We start from the raw sequence: 21,578 nt of genomic DNA, 5'->3' as shown, positions 1-21,578 counted from the left end.
AGAAGTTGTGGCAAACATCCTCTTTTACATCCCTTTTTGGATCTTTGTGAAAATGCCTCTGGAACTCATACTCTGGAGTAAGACTGTGGTGTCACTGCACTGGATGTGCAGAAAGTGAACCTGAGTCCTCAGAGCCCAGGGGCTCTTCAGAATGGCTGCCTCCGTCTCCACTGCCTCCAGCAGTGCATGGAGGTTTCCATGTGCCACATCCCCACTGACTCTTTGTATTATTCAGATTTCTAATTTTAGCCAATGTTAGTAAATACAAAATAATACCTCACTGTTGGTTTAATTTGTATTCTTCTGAGTACTAACAAGTGTGACAACTTTGAAACGTACTAGTTAACCTTTTGGGTTTCCTCTTTTGTCAATTTCCTATTCATAACTTTTGCCTCATTTCTTTTTTTTTTTTTTACAGAGGTTCCTGTCATTAGGTTGTTCCTTTGCAAATGTTCTTTATATATTTTAGATAATAGCTCCCTGTTGATTTTAAATATTGCAAATGCATTCTCTCAAATGTCACATCTATTAACATTACCCATATTGTTCTTTGGTGAATAGAAATTCTTAATTTTGAGATAATCAATTTTTTTCTTTATGTTTGTGCTTTTGGGGTTTTGTTTTGAAGTTACAAAGATAACTTTCTATTTTTTGATCAATTAGCTTTATATTTATGATTTTACTTTTCACATATCAGTCTTTAATCCATATAGAGTCCATTTTCATTCATATGTGGTATCAGATAGAATCAGAATTATTTTTGTTTATATAATAAGTCAGTTTTACCAATACTGTCTATCAAACAAAGACACCTTTTTCTCAGTGATGTGTGCTATCATATTTAGTGTAAATATGTATTTGAAATGAAGACATAAAATTGCTTTTGGTTATAGATAATATGATAATCTAACTAGAAAAAGCAATATAATCAATAGCCCAAGTATTAGAACCAATACAAAGATTGTAAGGTCTCTCTTTCTTTCCTTTTCTTCTCTCCTACCCTCCCTCCTTTCCTTCCTTCCCTCCCTTTCCTCTCTCTTATCTATCATCTATGTATCTGTGTACCTATGTATCTATCTATGTACCTAATATCTATCTATCTATCTATCTATCTATCTATCTATCTATCTATCTATCTATCTATCTATCTATCTTCTATCATCTATCTATTTAGATCTGTGCGTATCTCCAGCTCCTTGCACTTTTTTATTTCCATTGTTTTCTTAATTTATCTCAATTACCATTATTTCTTATATATTTTACTATGCAGTACAATTTATTCTTCTTTTTCATAGTTAACTTATCTATTTGTGGACCTTTATTCTTTCTTATAATTTTTATAGCACATGTATAGATACATCAAAATAATTTTGAGTGGGATTCCAAAAAATTTATAGATTAATTTGGGAAAATTAATATTAGGTTTTCCCAACCAAGGTTCCAGAATGTCTATTTATATAGATCATTTTCTATGTACTTTATTACTGGTAAAAATGAAAAATTTCTCCATAAAGGACCAAGGTATTCTTGGTTAAGTTAATTTTCAGATAATTCATAGGTTTTGATACAATTGTAACATTTTAGAACTTACATTTTATACTTGGTTATTGATGATATAGAAAAATGTTATCAATTTCCATAAGTTGATTTTGTTTCTGGCAACTCTTACTATTAGTTAAACTTCTTTATTTTTTCTTACAGATTTGTTCTCAACTTTGAGAACTAGATAAAACAAGAGCACTAGATAAAACAAGAGCATCTTGGCTTTTTTCCTGATCTCTGCAACACACACACACACACACACACACACACACACATACACACACACACACACACACACTCACACACACACACACACACACACTTTTAAAAATATATTTCATACACTGTTGGGCTGTTAGGTATTTTATTTAGAATTTTTATATTTATAGCCACACATTTATATTATATTGCTTTTTCCTTTTCCTCCCTTTAACTACTTTTGAAATCAAGATCACACTAGCCTCATAAGTGAGCGGCATGGCTTTCCATATTTTCTGGAACAACTTGCATAAGAAATTAATCCATTATCTCTTAAAAATTTGGTAGAACTAACCTGTAAAATAATATGGCCTTAGATATTTTGGGGGAAGGGAAGATTTTACCATTTAAATTTCTTGAAGGCTTATAAGTCTGTTTCTTCTAGTGCCAATTTTGACATTTTATGTTTTTTTCAGTATTTATCCATTTCATTTCAGTTTTAAAACTGATTAGTTCATAGTTGTTTAAAATAATCTTCAATTAAATTTTTAAAATCTATTTATCCTATTCTATTCTACATGTTAGAGAGGCAGCACAGTTAACCAATAAACAATTGTCATTAAATAATTTTGCCTCAGGTATTTTTCTTTTGGGAATTATTTCACTAAATGACAAGGAAGCAATAAGGGAGTAGATTAAACAGATAAAGTCGTATAGATTGCCTGTCTTGCTAGTCACTGCAGAAATAAAAGAAAATCCATTTAAAACATTTAAAAACTAAATCTGGTTCTAAATCAAATGTATATCTAAGAATTGAATTTTAGATATCACATAATTAAAGCATAAAATCCTATCTAAAGCTGAGGCCTGAGACTTAACTGTCCTCTAAACTGTATTAATATGTTACTATTATAAATACACACTATCTGCTTATTCTTTCAGAACAATGTTTTCATGCACAACCCCATTTTGGATTTTGAAATAAGGTTTTATTGCAAATACTTACAATTGAAGAATATAAAGAAATACTTGATCACTAAGCTATTAGGGTTATAATGGTCTTAAGAGCTTGCATATCCCTCTACTTGCATATCTAAAAGCAGAAGCAATTGCTTTAAGCATACATAAACCAATTCCCAATCCATAACTTGACCCTGGGGATCTGAAAGGAAGGAAATAAAGTGAGATTTAAAACAGAGCGGATATCTCTTAGATGGACAATAGTTACCTAATTCTAATTTCCATAATGTCGCTTGGGTATTAGATGGTAGCGAATTCTTTCTTTAGCAGGTTTAGGATAAAGCATCTCTAAAACTTAGAGAAAAGGAAACTAGGCTAGTGGAATAAACTGTGAGGAGAGAGCATTTATTTCTCCTGAATGATTTTATTTAAGAATACTGAATTTCCTAGCTCCTCTTCCACACTAGAGTGAAAATACTTCCCAGCCCTTTTTCTTATTGCCTCAAAAATGTGCTTCTGATATTGAAAAAAATCTCTAAATAGAGTTGAATATATTCAAGGTGACAATCAGAAAATTATAGTGCAACTGCTGTAGGATCTATACTAGCTTCTCTTCATGACTAAATTGAAGTTGTTGCTATTACCCAGTGAAACATTCAACTACTTTAAATAAGGACAACATAGTTGTTTTAACTATTCATTTGCGAGGAGGGCTTAAATGATCCTATTACTTGACTGTTTACTGGATGTATTATATAGAGGGCTAGTTCCATTCCCACAAGCACCATCCTAGCCGTAGCTCTCACTGCTTTCTACATGGCTACTGTAAGAGACTTCCACGTCTTTCTCTCATCTCACCCAACTTGCACCCTGCGGCTGGAACAGACCTGTGAAACCATCATGCTCCTATTGTCATCCTCTATTTTCAATCCTCCAAGGTTCCTCTTAGCATCACACATTCAGTGCAAACTTGACCTGATCCCTTTGGCCTTTCAAACATTGATCCTACCCTCCCACCATTCCTTAGGACTTCTTGACACACAGTATAACATTGGCTCCAGGAGCACAGACAATTCACGGCCCTAGACATGTAGCAGCTGGTACAACCTTTGAGGCTTTGTTGCTCTTTTCTCTTTAAAATGAAAGCATTTTATCCTCCTGCTTCTTTTTCATGTCATATCCACCCTTCTAATTCTAGTCCAATGTTTGTTTCCTGAATTCTCCAGCTCATACTCTATGACTTATTCTATGAATTTCCATGACACATAGTTAGTACCCTTCTGCTTAAGTAGTAAGACAATGTATATGAATTTACTTGTGAAAATCAAGTTACATATAAATGTAAAGTGCTATGTAAAGGAACGGGATCTACCAATTAGTTTCAAACTTGCAATACTGTATCCTCAATTAGAATATAAGCGGTTGGAAGATAGGGACCATATATGTCTATTGCTTCTTTTGCATTTCTCATAGCTCCTAACATGGCATTAAATAGTAAGTTTTTAATATATATTTATTGGTTGATTAAGCAAGAGGAAGGAAGAAAAGAAATGTGAAGAAGTGAGGGTGTAAGGTGGGGGAAAAAAGCTCATTTATTCATTCAACAAATGTTGACTGACAGCCCGCTAAGTGCCAGACACTATTCTAGATCCTTAATCACAGCAATGAATAAAAGAAACCAAAATCCCTGCCAGAGAGTTTACATTGTTGTGGGGGGGAAGACCAACAAAATCCAAGATAATTAGCAATATACAGAGCATGTAAGAAGGTGATAAACGCTAAGGAAAAGAAAAAGGCAGGAAAGAACACTAAGGAGTATGTATGGATCGGGAGAGGACTGCTGACTTACAGGAAGTGGTCAGAGAAGGCTTTCTGGACTTTGTGACAATTAAGAACTATAATGAGGAAGTGAACTGTAAGAACATCTGGGGTAAGAAAATTTCAAACAGAGGGAACAAACATTTATTCATCATTTATTCATTCACTCATTCATTCAACATGGAGCATGGGTCATGGGCCAGGCAGTGCTCTAGGCCACAGGGAGAATGCGATAAACAAGACGAATTTCTCCAGAAGCATGTCTCACTGAAATGCAAATAAGCAAAGTGAACATAGTCTACTCTCTCTCCAGCTCCAAATTATTGACCACCTACCATACATCAGACACTAGCTTTGGAGGATATACAGGTGAGTAACCATTCCATATCCTCAAAAAGATCACAATCTAGTGGAAGATAAATGCGTTGACTTTTGCTTTTCCTGATGCTGGAATTTCTGCTAGAACTTAAAGTGGACAATGGGCACTAAAGCCCCAGCCCCACCATGTTCCCAGCAGAAATTACTAAAATGTAGTGGAGTTATCCCTGCTGCTCCAGCCATCACCACTCTGCACACCTGTCCCCTTCCCTTACCTGTCTCTAGACTAGAGAAAGGTAAGTGCAAATGGTTACTGCTAGGAAGTTGTAGAAGGAAAATTTTGGCTCTAACATTGAAATACATCAAGAATCCATTAATTTCTTATTGCCTTCGTTGTTACCACCCTGGTCCAAGTCACCATTATCTCTCACAAAGCTTCCTAACAGATATGCCCATCGTACCCTGTCATTCGCAACACTGTAGGTGTATGCCCAAAGGAACTGAAAATAGGCATTCAAACAAAACTTGTCCGTGAATGTTCATAGAAGAAATGTTATATAATAGTAATTATGATAATAACCATAATATTATAATTCTATAATAATGAACACGGAATATTCAGTATTCATAATAGCCAAAAAGTAGTTCAAAAAGCAGCTAAATAGTAGTTCAACTGATGAACTGATAAACAAAATGTGCTCTATGCAGACAGTGGAATATTATTCAGCCACGAAAAGGAATGAAGTTCTGATACATGCTACTACATGGATGAACCTTGAGAACACCATGCTAAGTGAAGGAAACCAATCACAAAGGCCACATAGTATATGATTCCTATTTATGTGAACTCTCGGAATGGGTAAATCTATAGAAACAGAAAGTAGATTACTGGCTGCCCCGGGCTGGGAGGCAGAGCGGTGCTAAAGGGTATGCGAGTTTCTCTTACTCATGATGAAAATGTCCTACAATTGATGGTGGTGATGGTTGCATATATCTGTGACTAGAGTAAAACTCATTGAATTGTACACTTAAAATGGGTGTGTTGTATTGTATGCGTGAGTTATATCTCAATAATGTATTTTAAAAAGAAAACAAAAGTAGTAAGATCGTGGCACTCTCCGGCCCCCAGCCCTGTGATGACTGCATTTCACTCAGAGTGAAAATGCCAAGTGCTTTCAATGGCCTTCAGGCCTTCCGCCATCTGGCTCCTTACCGCTCAGTCCTCTCCTCCCCATGTGCCCTGTGCCCTCTCCACCCGTCCCCACTGGATTCCTGCCAAGCCCGTCCATGCCAGTTGCTCCCTCCGCCTGCAGTGGTCTTTCCCTGAGCCACCTGGTCACTCATATCCTTCAGGACTTAGTTCAAGTCCCACCTTCACCACGAGGGGACACTACCACCCACCCTGCATTCCTGGTCCCTTTACCTGGAACTATTAACACTTCTTTGTCCATGGCATTGCTCACCTTTCAGCACACTAGATATTTTACTTATTCCTTCATTTTGTCTGTCTCCCACTGAGCTTTGTCTGTAAGCTCAGTGAGTACGTGTGTACTGCACACACATACACAGAGCCTGGAATGCTCACCAAGGATCCGTGGACTGTACGATGACAGCACCTCTCAGCCTTTACTGTATCTGTGCCCCAGACTAGAGTGTGAGCTCTTGTAGGCCACTCACTGGGCTGCTCGTGTCTGTGTTTCCAGAGCCCAGAGCAGTACGACGTATGCTACGGGCCTTTCACGAGTGGGATAAATGATGGAATTTCTCTACTTTACCCTCGCTTCCGAGTAGGATCCATGTCCTTGTGTTTTCCATCATGCCTTACTCAGAACTGGCTCTCAGTAAAGGTTTATGTCACGAACAAATCCCCCTTGTCAGAGATAAGGAAGTCACTGACACGCCAACGGAAAAGGGTGCCTTGTTTGTCCCAGGTGTCATGCTAACAGGTGGCAGAGCAGCACTCACACACAAGATATCCATCTCAATATTTTAAGTCCCTGCGAAAGACTTTCAACAATTCTGAGGTTCTGCTATTTGCGTAAAATTCTTTCTTTGAGCAAGGTGCTTTTTAATATGACACCAATGCAAATTTTTACCTATCACAAAAGAGATGTTTTCTTGAAAATATGAAAACCTTATACAGAATGTAACAGAGTAGAAGCAACACCCCGTTCACGCTGCTCTCTCCACCTCTGCAGACAGTCCAGCCCCGGGCCAGCAGCACCGGGAGTCCGTGGGGCTGAGGCTGCGGGAGATTATCAGGGCACATCCGTGAAAGGCCTTTTTATAAAACAAGTTTTAAAAAAGGGCACGTTATGATTGATGAACCCAGCATTAGGGTAATGTTATCAGAGAGACTTTCTATTTCTGTCCTGTGTGAGGAGGTCAGATTATAATCACGTTAGAGCTGAACACAGTGCTTTATTAATGTTTCATGAGTGAGTTGGCCGTAATCAGCCTGGCTTGGTGTGGATAAATTAAACCAATTCTTGATGCATGAACTCAGTGCATTTAGAATTTATTGGAATGTCTACTAAAAGAGTCTGTGTCACTTTTCCAGGTTTTCTGATTACACAAAATTTGGAATTTCACAGTGAATTTTGGAATTTCTTCAGTGAAACACAATCCTTGTCACTGTAACTAGAAAATATAAACAACTCTAACTAATTACATACATTATTGCCTATAATTCAAAAACCAGTAAACTAAAGGAAATACATCATTATAAATGAAAGTAGTGTTTTATTCTTAAAAATTAGAAAAAGAAATGAGGTTGTATTCATGTAAAGACTTCTACAAATGCATCAAATGCCTTTTCAATTGCTGGCATGAGATAATTAAACTGATCGTTTATAATCAATGATACCATTCCTTTTTATAATATTATTTTTGTCTGCTTTAATTTGAATGTCTTAATGACAATTTGAAAAAAGGAGGAGGGAATGCTCATGGACACAGAGTACTAATCCACACAAAGAGATGCAGGCTGTCTTACCACTGTGAATGCCATTTCTTTGGGATATATGACACTTTCATTTTATACTTTATGCTCATTACGAAGAACTTCTTCAAATAACTGAAGATAATCCTAGTCCAAGTTATAAATATACTAGAGCACATTTTCTCTAAACCCGTTTGATAAGAACTAAATCTTACATGAACTATCCAGCCAGTATAAAGAAACTTTTATAATGTTATAAAATAATATAAAAAAAATGGATGTAGTGTTCATGGAATTCATGGAAAATTGATGGAAAATTCAAACACTTCTGTATTTTACATTACCACCTGGGCTTTGCATATTAGAGAAATATTCATCAAATAAATATTTCTAAAGCAAAAAAAAAAAAAGAAAACATATAGATAATTGGTTGAATTTTCTAGTTTTAACACAGATGTCTACATGATATCTGCGTGGTATCAGTTTGATCATTTCCCATCAGTATGACGGGAAAAATGACCACAGGTTGGAGCAAAGGAAACTACAAACAGCGTGCTGTGAAGGGCAACTCAGTGCAGGCGACACTGAGACAGGAGAGCCGCTGCAGAGACACAGCTACATTTTGCAAGGTGTCTTTTGATAGCTCTGATGCTTAAGGCTGTTCCCAGAGGCAGTGATTTGGCTCTGTCTTTAGCTTTAATTCTGATGCAACCAAAAATGCTGCTATAGATGTAGAATCTTCCCTTTGAATTTTGTGGAGTCCCTTCAAGGAAAACTCAGGCCAAGAAGCAGAAAGAAGGAACACTTCTCAAGTCACTTAACGAGGTAGCTAGGCGTTTCCTGCATACGATCGATTTAACCTGCCATTGCAAACTGGTGCAGCAGAGAACCAGGACCGTGCAGTTTGATTTTCCCAAATATGCAGACTTTTGTGTAAAGCCTTTCACTCCATGGAGTAAAGCTTCCGTTCCCAAGTCTTACTAAATTCATTAATGCCTATAAGATAACAGGAATTTGGTTTAGAAGAGAGAAAAACCCCAGTGCCTTGCTTCTTTCATTTCCTCATGAACATAAGTTGGAACTTATTACTTATAATAAAAATGTACTATTCATTTCTGAAAATCTTTTATGACATTTCCAGAAATGCAAAAGTATTTTGTCTCTTATAGTTTAGTAAGTTATCAAATTTAAATCTTTTGAATATGTGAGAGCAAATCTCTGAAGAACAGTTATTTCACCATATTATATGCAATCCTTATAGTTCCTGGGACGTTGTACGCACTGCCTTGATGAATATGTAGTTACAGTGGTACTAAAGAGTAAGATTTATTTTAAAGAAGCACTGGATTTTGCCTTGACGTTTGCTCAGTAGCACTTAAGCTGTTAGGGAGACAAGATATAAGAAGTAAGAGGTGTTAGTATTAGGAGTAAATTATTGTCTTTACAGTATGATAATCATTTTTCAGGCTGTATCTTTCACCTTTCAATGAATACTCTGGGATTCTCTTAAAAACCCAAATGATTTGAAACCATTTGGTGAGAATCAGGTATGTCTAAGGAAAAGTGATTTTAAAAAAATCTTACATGGTGATCACAGGAATAACGAGATAGGCCAGAGTGCCACTGATTAAAACTGAATTGTCGGTCTGAGTAAAAATTAGGGGTCTCGAAGTCATCCATGCATAGGATATAGATAGTTATAAATAACATACAGGCTATATTCCAAAGTTCCTTTATAATTTGGTGTTTGGAACACATATTGCAGTAGAAATAGCAGTAGTCTAATGTGGTTGGCTCTCAAGTTGGTAAACAAAGGCATATTTAATTCAAAATATGGGTGAAGTTTTAAAGACGATAAGTGGGTCCAGGGGCCATTACACTCAGAGTTCTAACCGATGATGCTAGGCATGATAAGGAAAAGCACTAAGGGCAAGACCTTGGGTAAGCCACTTTGCCTTTCCGGGTCTCAGTTTCCTTATTCAGATAAAGGTCTGATCTAGGTCTGTGTGTGACTACTAGAAAGTTTAGAATGTCACCTAGTGCCATTGCTTCCATTTGTAGAGTTGAAGGATAGCATTCCTCTCACACCTGCTGGCAGTGAGACCTGGGACTTCCTCAGCTCTGAGCCCAGGTTTTACTTGCTGGGAAAGGGAGCCTTACAGGGTCCAGGTTGGGGACAGAGTTATCAATAGGATCACTGAAAGTCAGGTCTGCATAGCTGTTGGGGTTGGAACATGCTGATTATTTTGGGTCAATTCCCACTTATCTTTTCTTTTCTTCTTCTGACCCCAAGATCCTGGCTTCTGATGAGAAGACATGTTTCTTTCCCGTCTCCTCTCCCTTCTCCCTTCCACAGCTCCTCGAGCCACTCCTTACTCTATTCTCCAGACTGAATAAGAACACTGCCACTTTGGTAAGGAGGTGATATTTGGCAACGGAATTTACCTCGCTAGGTTTCTGAATAATTATTATTTCAGAAAGTTTTTTGAGAATTAAAAGAATAATGCACCTGAAGCTCTAGCACAGTATCTGACAAAGAATAAACACTCAGTAACGGTGTTGGCTATAAGCCTACAATAATGGTGTAGGCTATACTGAGCCTATGGCCATTAGTTAATCTTGGACAACATCTCCATTGGGATGACTCAGGACCATCACGGGGGCATGAGGAACGGTGAGTAAGATTAGGGTACCACCCTTGCAGCAGTTGCCAGCAGTAAGTCTTGGAATGAGGAAAGTAGAGAAAAAATTGTAAGTAACCACACAAGGCAAGTAAGGAGAGTGTCCTAAAGCCATATAGCTGTTTATATATAAGAAGAGGTGCAAATTGGGTAACAGTAACATTCCACTTATTAAGGGTAGGTTCTGTCACTGCATGTTTCGGTACACAACTCCCAAATCTGGAATTGATCAGACAATGGCCAATGAAACCTGAGGTAGAAGATTATCAGCTTTACCAAAGCTCCGAAGTTTACATTTCCTCTAGGGCCTCAAACAGCACATCACTGACTCTTATTTATCATTCGGCCTTGACAAATGTGATTACCTAATTTTTGTAGACTAGAGGTGATGATAAGCCACAAATTCTAATCAGCATGACTATTAAAGCAAACTCTGGTGATAGCTGACCATCTAAATAAGAAAATGAAAAAAGACTAGATATAGAGTTGTATCACATCACGGAATAATAATGGGTACTTGGGATAATAAAGAAACGAAGTTTCATCCTTTGTACAAGAGGGTGGGGAACAAAGTAGTAACACATTTTAGAACAATCACCATAACAATGGTTCTAAAAGTTCTCACTTAGCTATAAAAATCTAGAAACTTTATTTGTCTGAAAAGGTTATTTAGTTGGATTTCATTACCTACCAACATACAAGATGAATGAAGCACTGTGATTTCTCTGCAGGTTTTGTCAAGAGTGTATGGTTTTGCTTGTTTAGTTTACATCAATATTATTTGATGATTTATCATCCAAAATAATTGTTATTTTTCCCTGCATTTAAAAAATTCTGTGCAAGATGCCACCTTGGGGATTTGTTTTTCAGAAGCATAACAGCCTTTTCTTTTTCAATTAGGCATATCATTAATAAAATTACTAATTCTAGGGGCATATGGACTTCTTTTGCTAGAGATGAACACAAACATTGTGTCTATAATAAATGATAACTTAACATCTTATTAAAATATATCTAAAAATCTTTTAGCATCCAGGGAGCCCATGAGGAGATGCTCAAACATCATTAGTCACCAAGGAAATGCAAACTAAAACTATAATGAGATATTATTCACACCAACTAAAATGGCTATAACAAAAAAACAAAAAACAGGCAATAACAAGTGTTGGTGAAGATATAGAGGAACTAGAACTGTCATACATTGCTAGTGGAAATGTAAGATGGTATGGTCACTTTGCAAGACAGTTAAGCAATTTCTTAAAAATTTAAACATAAATTTACCATATGCCTCAGCAATTCTACTCCTAGATATGTACACAGAGAGATTTGTATGTGAATGTTCATAGCAGTATTACGCATAATAGCCCCAAAGTGGAAAGAACCCAAATGTTCATCAACTGATTAGATGGTGGCGATGGTCACACAACTCTACATTTACTAAAAATCATTCAATTGTTTTCTAAAAACAAATGAATTTTATGATAAATAATGATATTTTAAAAACATTCATAAGGTATCCTCCCCATTTTACAGATGAGAAGTGTGAGGGCTAGAGATGTTCCATTAATTACCTGGGGCAACGGAGCTAGTAAATGGCAGAGCCCATTTCAAGAGCAGGAAATTATAAAATTCCAAGTCACACTCTTTCCAAAATACCTATTGGCATTTATTAATTATTAGCACCCACATGAAAACTTCTGTTTAGTCAGTTGAGTTCAACAGAATGAGCAAGAGAAAATCTGGTCCAACAATTTTTGGTTACTTTGCTTGCCTGAGTGAAAGATTCATGCAATTTGACTAGTTGGGACCAAACTAGGTAATATGCTGAAATCTCTCCTACATAATTCATTCATTCAGCAAATATCTGAGAGGTTGTTTGGTAAAATGGTTCATTTCCATATACCATAACCACATTGAGATGAAAATCTCCTTAAATATGGATAAAATATATTAAAATCTATAAAATTCCCACATGCAAACATTCTATGAACACATTTTTTTTATTTGAATGCCCAAGCACCTGTCATACAGATTTTTAAAATAATCACATTTTCTATAAGAATGTTTTCTAGATGGGTGTTCTCTTAAAGTCAAGTATGTTACACTGTAAGGTGTGTTTCACACTTATAATTTCCTATACACAAATATGTTGTAAATGTCAATTATTTTGTTTTGAATAATTTATGAGTGAAAAAAGAGTGCAGATTTAGCCAGTAGACAAAAACAAGGAAGGGCATTTTTTTTTTAAGCATTTTAGAGTATGTTGTACTGGTCAACAGATGCTCATCTGATTATCTTCTCCTAAGGGAGCAAATATAACTAAATTACTATTCCTTTATTAGGTCTCATGAAAGGAAAATCCACTCTATAGTAAAGAACGCTGTCAAAAGGCAACAGTAAATTTCTTTTTTTTCCTTAAATTTCAACCTAGAAATTTATAGATGTGAATTTATAGAAATCAATTTATAGATGTGAAATGACAGTTCCTTAATAGTGAGAAACAAAAGACTACTAATAGTTAGAAACAAAAGAAACAAAAGAGCATTTTGACTTCTTGGTGACTGCTCAGGCAAAAACAAAATCTCTCTTACCATCCTGTTGATCCGTACAAAGTCTTCAGGTTTTTTTGCCCAGGGGGGAAGATCAACATCATTTACCACCACTTCATCTTCTCTGACTCCAAGATTATAGCCATTACTGTTGACAAACATCTCTGGTAGGTAATAGAACTCTGGAATTAGTTCCTGCCAAAAACAAAAATGTGGCCCATGAAACCACTTTAAAAATCAGTTGAATAAAACTATTCACTTATGACAACTGTAAATTGAATTAAACAATTTCTTTATTTAAATCCAATATTTTATTACTTAATTCTATTCTTAATTTGTTTTGGGAAAGAGTCTAGGAAGAGAAGACAAGTATTTTTCTTGAATAACTTGCTCGATAATTTGTTTATACGGTTTTCAATCTTATCTTGCCACAAATTAGTCAAGAGAAATAGGTTATAGAATCAACAATAGCATTAGTAAACAAATATGTAAAGCTATAATCTACAAGTCTCTGCTGTTTGGCAAACTTTTCCAAATATTATCGAAATATTCAAATTGAAAAAAAAAGATTTTGCTAGTATTGGTTAAAAATCATGCGATATCTTTTTTTTTTTTTTTTGACTACACTGGCAATTACAATATATGCTTTCTATGAAGAGATTCATTTTTATTTTGTAATTTGGCAAGATAAATTATTTTTATACCCACCTCTAAACACAGTGAAGAGATAATATGCAACGTGATAATAAGTTGTTTTTTTAAATTAAATTTATTGGGGTGACAATTGTTAGTAAAATTGTGATAATAAGTTTTAAATATTTAATGGATACCACCTGAATAATAAGTTCTTAATAAACTGGATGTGAAGACAACTTGTATTCCTCATATAGAAGTATGGCATTAACAACTGCATTCAAGGAAAAGTAGTTTGACGCACAATGTCTGATATGTGGTTTATGTGACTTGAGAATAAATCTGATATCAAAATGAACTGATTTTATGATCCTAAAAGTTTTTATTTGTTGTCCTTTTTTAAAGCAACTGGAGAAAGTAAAAACAAAAAAAACCTCACTGTAGTTGTTATTTACACTATCTATGCCATGAAAAAATACTGATCTTTTCAAACATGAAGATGAGAGTTAAATTAACTTTAAATTATATTGTGAAAGGCATAGGGACATTTGTTTGTGTAACACAATCAACATCAATGAATTTTCTGGATAAATGGAGCTTAACTTTTTAATAATCACAGTTTTTCTTCTACTTAAACCATTTAAATAGAAATCTTTCTAAAGTCCATTACCTAATTCTCTGATAGTTATTTTTTTCATATAGTAAAGTTAGAGTACCAAGCACTGTGATGGGACTGAGAAAACAAAAAATGAGCAACACATGGCCTTACCTTTGAGTAAATTCACGTCTGGTCTATGGGGAAGATGTATAAACAGATGGTGATGACAGACAACAGTAATAGCTGGGAGAGGAGTACAAAGTACAAGGGAGCAGACAGGAGAGCAGGGGACTCTGGGCAACTCAGAAGAGACTTCACTGCAGATGGGACATTTGAGTTAGAGCATGGCTAAGATGAAGGGGAAAGGGGCAGGGGAACCTCCAGGGAATAACATCAAGGTATGGCAGGAACAGAGAATGGTGGACTATAGCATGTATTAGGGGACAGATCAAGATGGGGATGAGATGGTATAGGAATCCAGATGATGAAGAAAAGTTTCATGCCACGCTCGGCCATTTGGATTGTATCTCATTGGTAACAATTTTAAAGAAGAGTTATTGACATGATCAAATTTATTTCAAAGCAAGACACTGGGTGACAAAGTGAATGGCTGATTGGAGAGGGGTGAGACCAGTGTGCGTGTGTGTGTGTGTGTGTGTGTGTGTGTGCGTGGAGGAGGAGGAGGAGAAAGAGGGCAGGAGGAAAGAGGGAAGGGCAACTGCAAATTGTTGTGAGCAAGGGGACATGTCATGGGACTTTATCAAGGAGGGGTAATATGCAACAGAGGTGAGTAAATAAAGTTGTGGACCCGAGGATGCGAAAGAGAAGGAATCAGGTGGGTCACACTGAGAGGCAAATATATATTAACGATGAACTATGTACAAGGCATCACAGCCACAGTGAACTGTGGAAAAGGAGAATGACTGTGAGATTAATATCAATCGATATAAATTTTCAGTGACTTGAATGCAAAAAGGGAAATTGAGTAGGGCGAAAATAAAAACGAATGGGTAAATAAACACCCTTATTTGCAAATAATGATACAGCTTAATTGGTGGATAAAATGGAGGCTAAGGGTGCTTCAGCAATATGAGAACAGCAAGGATTATCATGAGATCAGATTCTGGGCGAGGTAAGGATGACAGTGTGTATTACGTTGAACTGAAGGAGCCATTTGGTAAAGGTTTGTGGTCACTGATTAGAAGGCACAGTGAAGTATCATCGCTATTCTCACATAGTATTTGTAGTCAATCAGAAACACGTAATGGTTACAGATGGAATGTTTCGGTTCCTCTAAAATTCACACATTGACACCCTATCCCCTAATGGGATGGGATGGTATTAGGAGCATTAGGTCAGGAGGGCGGAGCCCTGTGAATGCGGTTCGTGCCCTGTCAGAGTCCTGAGAGAGCTTGCTTCGTCTCTCTGCCGTGTGGGGACACAGCCAGAGTATGGCCCTCTACCAACCAGGAAGCAGGCTCTCACCAGACACAGAACCTGACCACGTGGGCGCCTTGATCATGGACTTCAAACCTCCAAAACTGCAAGAAATAAATTTCTGTTGTTTATAAGCTACCCAGTTTATGGTAAAATATAGCAAGCAGTCCGAGCTGACCAAAATTATAATTAGTAACTTATTATTTTAATGCATTAAGATAAAAGATACCACTTTCTTTTGATCTTGCCCTCGTTTGGAAAAACATGGGAAATTAGTAAAAGATGTAGAAGAGATAAAGAACTGCTGTTTGCACATTGCTTGTTTTACATGACACTGAATAGCAACAGCGTCCACAATGGTCTAAAAGGGGGAAAGGAATGTAAGCTCATGTAGCTGCTCGGTGTGTAAGGTGATTTATATGTAATAGGCTCACATAAGTCAGGGGTTTCCCTACCGCTTTCTGCGAGTTATTTGTGTTCATGTCCTCTCTCTGGAACTAGACGACAGAAACTTTCCTGAGGACAGAGAGGAATATATGCCCACATGGATATATGCCCATATATTTTTTCTTTTTTTAAACAGCCTAAAGACTTTCAATTTATCTTCAACTATCTCAGTGCTCAAATGTTTTTCATATATATTATTCCTCGTTCTTTCCTGTGGAATAGGGTTTTATATATATATATATATATATATATATATATATATATATATATATATATATGGTTATTATTTACTTACTTACCACTGTAATAGCATTTCACTGAATGCCATTAAATTAGATTTGCAAAGGCATAAGAAGCCTAGAATTTTACATGAATAACAATTTGGGCAAAAGCAGATTCTTGGCCTTACTTTGTGAGCTTTACATTTTGTTGAATTCCCTATAGCTCTTGGTGGTATATTTTGTATGCAGTAGGTGCTCATTAAATATTAAACTACTGAAGATCTTAGATAAAGTTATTTCAATAGCACTCGAAATCTTCTGGGGGCTATGCAGATGGTTGGAAGAATGCTTCAAGACAGGAAAAGAGCCAACAAAGTACTTTATTAAATAAAAGATGAAGGATGCTCCCAGAAACAAAATTTGTACCTCTTGAGGGGAAACGTTTGCAGTTTAAAAAAAAGGTTATCTTGCCTACGCGAGTTTTGTTAAAAGACTCAAAAGTGTCAAAGAGTTCCATTTAAATTTAGAAAAAGTGCGTTTTAAAGTTGCCAGAAAAACTGTACCCAAAGTGCAGAAGTGAGAGAAGCAAGACCTATTTCATTTTAGTTTAAGCACTTTGGAAAGAAGGGGCTGAGAGCCGGGCCCCACTCGGGAGAACCCAGGAAGGCTGAGAAGCAGCTGCCCTGCTGGGAGTTGGAATGGCAGGGGGAAGTGCACTTCAGCAGGAACATTCTGGAAGGCATTACTTGGGGCCAGTCATGAAGAAAGAGCCCTACCAGGAACCCCTAAGTGAGACGTTTTTCTCTGCTCCAGTTCTCATCTGGCCCACCAGAATGTGGTCTTTTATTATTATTGTTACTATTAAAATTTATTGGGGTGACAGTGGTCAACAAAACTACATAGGTTTCAGGTGTACAATTCTGTAATACATCATCTATATATCACAGTGTGTGTTCACCACCCAGAGTCCGTTCACCTTACATCACCAGAATGTAGTCTTAAATTAGGGTGGAGACCAAGATCAAGATGCGGGTGTAAACTTTGAGAGACTGGATGATTGAAGGCGTGGACAAACTCTCAGATTTCTAATAGTGGGGACAGTCACAAAACAGACAGATTTTTAAAGTGAATATGAAGAAATTTCTGGAGTGCAGCTATTTTCAAGACTCCTGAAAAAGACCAAACACTTAAGTGACTAAATTGCCTGAACCTTGAAGTCCTGAGCTGGGGATGTTTGGGTTTTTTTTTTTCTGAAGGGGAAGGAACAGTGAGAAAAATCACCAAAAGTCTTGTGAGAAGTCGCTGAAGCAGCAGAGTGGGTGCAAATCTGATGCCTCGGTTTCATTGTTTTAAATCTTATTTCAAATGTCATTTTCAATTTAAAAGTTAGGATGTAAAGGTGAATTTACATTCACATTATATTATTTAAAATTTGCTCATTTAGAACAAATAAGCCTAATGAATAACAGAGTTTCATCTCTGAGATTCAACTGTTTCCAAGAAGGTGACAATTACGGTATCTGTGCTACAAGACAAGGAATCAGCTGAAATGCCACCTCTGCTCATTTAGTCTTAAAATAACAGGTTTTATTCTGTTTTGTTTGTATCTTACTATGTCTTGTTCTAAGTGCTTTATGTATTCCTCTTAATCTTCACAAAAACTTCATACATAGGTATTCTCATTCTTCTCACTTCAGAGATATGAACACTGAGGCAGAGAAGTTAAGTAATTTGCCAACGACTATGCTGCATGTGTAGGTGGTAAAGCCAGAAATCAAACCTAAACACTTGAAATCCAGGGTCCCGGCTCTTACATTCTCTATTTCGCCTTTTAAAGCAGCAAGCCGGTCACTCTCTTTGACTTCGTTTTGTTTGAATTTTCTGCATAGCGGTTATTATTTTCTCCGTTCATTTACTTATGCTTCCGTGCCCCACTGTTAAGGGCTATACCGTGACGAAGGGGTCTTGTCTATTTCCTCCTTTGCTTGCCACTCCCTTGCTAAGAATGGTGCCTGCCATATAACAGGTATGCAATATATATTTGTGGAATGAAAAATGAATCCATCATTGCTATATATTTATCATATCCTGAATTTCAGGCATGAAATAGTGATTAAAAAATATTGAAGGCTGTGGTTTGCAAAATATATTAGTTAAAGCAGAATTACCTCAGGGCTGCCTGTTAGTTGTAGTTAAGGGGGAGGTGGGTGGGCAGGCAGTTGTGAGATCGCCCCTTCTTCTTTCCGGGAAGTGCTACTTTATGTGCACTGGAATCAGAGAGATCTGAATTTAAATCCTGACTTCTTGCTATACTGGGCAAGTTTCTTAACCACTTGAAAAAGAAACCAGCTTCTTGTTGGTATGCAAAACTGTGAGGATGATAGCATCTAACTCAGTGTAGATGTGAGGATTGAATGAGGGTTATGTGTGTAAAACAATTTCACAGCTTTACATAAAATACATTTTAGAAGCTATTCACTCTATTTATATACATACACACACACATATACATATATATATTCTCTCTCTCTCTCTCTATATATATATATATATTTTTAGATGCAGATCAAAAATATTATGGCTGAGTTTACCCAGTACTGAATTACATCTGTGATCAGTAAAAAATTTTGTCACTTTGGATAATTGTGTTTGAATGAATACCTGTGTAGACTTTTCAGATGATTAAAGTATTTTTATCACCTATATAGACAGACTTATATGTTACATAGGCTAATTGGATATATTTTTATAAACTATTTGTACTTCAGATTTTGGTTTTGTCCGAAGGCACAGATTGAATTGGATGGTGTAAACCAAAGTAGAACTTAAAATTGTTTTAAATTAGTAGCTTGTAGAGTTCTTCAAAGATCCCTGTAACAACCCCTCCCATGCCACGTGCCCCTTAGGCATTTCTACTTCACCACTGCTCCCATGGGGGGGTGGAGTCTATTCCCCCCTCTTTGAATGTGGGCCGACTTATTTCAACACACTGGATGGTGACAAAGTGACACTGCAGGATTTCCAGAGAAGCCTAAGATTTAAGGGGCCTTGCAGCTTCTGTGTTCGCCCCCTTAGAAGCCAGCAGCCACATAAAATGGTGTGGCGACCTTGCCAGGAAGACCATGCAAAGAGTCCCTTGCTGTTCCAGCCAGCTCAGATGAGGCACAAAACACACAGCAAAGCCATCCTGGCTTCCCTGGCCCAGCCAAGCCACTCCAGGACCACTGTGTAGGAGAGATGAGTAGTCCCTAATGAGCCTTAATTCCAATTGCATGATTGTCAACAAATAAATAGTTGCCGTCGTATTAAGACCAAGTTTTGGGTGATTTTGTTATACAGCAGTAGTTAGCTGAAACAGAAATGAGTGCCTGGAAGTGGAGTGCTGAAGTAATAAAAACTGAAAACACGTGGTATTAGCTATAGGACTCGGCAGTAGGCAGAGGCTGGAAGTGGGGTGAGGAGACTGTTGGTGGAGTCTGGATGATCTGTAAGGAAGTTGCTCTCAGAAGCACGGGAAAGGCAACTTGTGTTCCAGAGTGGTGGGAAATGAACAAGACTTGTTTGTACCATAATTTCAAAGATAGATAAAGTATCTAATGAACCTGTGCTTCCGGTTAAGGAGATTTCCAGGCAGAATGCTCAAAGTGACCACTGTTTTTTTTTTTTTTTTTAATGATATATGGATAAAGTGTTATGAACTAAGGAAGAAACTTCAGTTTTGAAGCAGTATTTAGAGAAATATAAGGGCCTGTCAGATTCTTGAACTAAGGATGGGTTTGGGACAAAGACTGACTAAGGTGCTATAAGTAAAATATGGCCACGGGGTAAAGAGTAGGCCTGTAGGTCTCTTTATAAACGCTCTGCAAACTTTAAGGTAGTGGTTTGTAGAGCCACTCAGCTACACAAAGGGATTTGGAGAATCTTAGGAACTTTATAAACAGCATCCTAACTCACAGCCTGAAGTAGAGAGGATCCTGTCTGAAAAGGATTTGTGGACATGAGTTTTTTCCAATCATGAACTATAATTTATTAGTTTATGATTAAATTTAAAATTTTAATAGTTCACTGAAAGCCCACACATTTTTTAAGTTTAAGAAGGCCTTGGCCCCAACTTTCTACGGCCAGGATGCATGTGGAGAAAGCTACTCAGTGACTGCTATGTACCTCCCATAGTTCCCCTTTGTTTGAACACAGTGTCTGTTGAGGTTCACCTGGTTCTGTCTTATCTGTGTGCTGAATGTACACAGGACAGACAACTAGCGTTTTTTGTTCCCAGGTCTCTAAATTAGGAAATTCTGCACCTGATCTGTACCTGGACTTGATATAGATCATGAGATGCTAGACTTTGAGCCGGTAAAATAACGAGACGAGCTCTGTGGGGAAGGAGTTGAGCATATTTTGCATGTAGGAGGAATGTGAACTGGGACCACAGAGAGGACTTGAGTAGACTGTTTCCTAAGATGTCCGAAACAGTCCTTTCCACCTCCATGTCCTTTTGAAATATGACTCTGCTGCTCATCTCATCAGGAAGTGGAGTCCACTTCTCATCTCCCTCAATTTGGTCTGAGCCTGTGACCTGCCTTGACCAAAAGAATGCGGTGGAGGTGACACACTGTGACTTTCAAGCCTAGGCATTAAGTGGCTTTGCCGTTCCCATTTTGCGATCCTTTTGGTATCGAGCCCCCATAAAAAAAAGTGTGGTAATCTTCCTGGAAAGGGAGAGAAGACCAGCCAGTCCCCTGCGGTTCCAGCCATCCTTGCTAAGGCACCAGACATGCGAATGAAATCATCTTGAATCTCCCAGACCCGATGGGCCACCCCAGTTGAACTGACATGAATCAAAGACAAACTGCACCTGACGAACCCTAGACTGATTATAGAATACTGAGAAAAAAAAAATTTTTTTTTTAAGCCACTAAATTTTGGGGTGGTTTTTTACTTATTAATAAATGACTCCAATTACTCCAAACATTTCAAGTGGCTGGATATGACCATATGATCATGCTGAATGATGAAAGCAGCATACCTGCCAATGGCTAAAGCACTGACGTAAGTCAATAGCCTTCAGTGCTAGTTCTGGCTTCTTCTTTACCTGCTATGTCAATGTAGGCAAGTGACTTAATAGCTGAGAACCTCCTTTACAGATTAGGGATAATGACAGTCACAGGACTGTTCTGAGGACTGCAGCAAACAACCAGGAAAAAAGCATGCTTGAAAACTACGGAGGATTATTCC

The 21,578-nt window shown here is 37.2% G+C and overlaps 1 protein-coding gene across 8 annotated transcripts in view; it reads right to left on the bottom strand.

Moving 5' to 3' along the window:
- NBEA (neurobeachin) overlaps window positions 1-21,578 on the bottom strand; it is a 662,791-nt gene that overhangs the window by 50,458 nt on the left and 590,755 nt on the right. For all 8 annotated transcript variants that reach the window (XM_019736455.3, XM_074330023.2, XM_074330024.2 and 5 more), the window contains one exon: window positions 13,050-13,202. In XM_019736455.3, coding sequence (XP_019592014.2) covers window positions 13,050-13,202 — 153 coding nt within the window. The remainder of the gene's footprint in view (window positions 1-13,049; window positions 13,203-21,578) is intronic.

The sequence above is a fragment of the Rhinolophus sinicus genome, chromosome 16 (genome assembly GCF_057876585.1).
Source record: "Rhinolophus sinicus isolate RSI-liver-muscle chromosome 16, RSI-T2T, whole genome shotgun sequence".
NCBI classification, from domain to species: Eukaryota; Metazoa; Chordata; class Mammalia; order Chiroptera; family Rhinolophidae; genus Rhinolophus; species Rhinolophus sinicus.
This window is presented reverse-complemented; position numbering and strand designations above follow the sequence as displayed.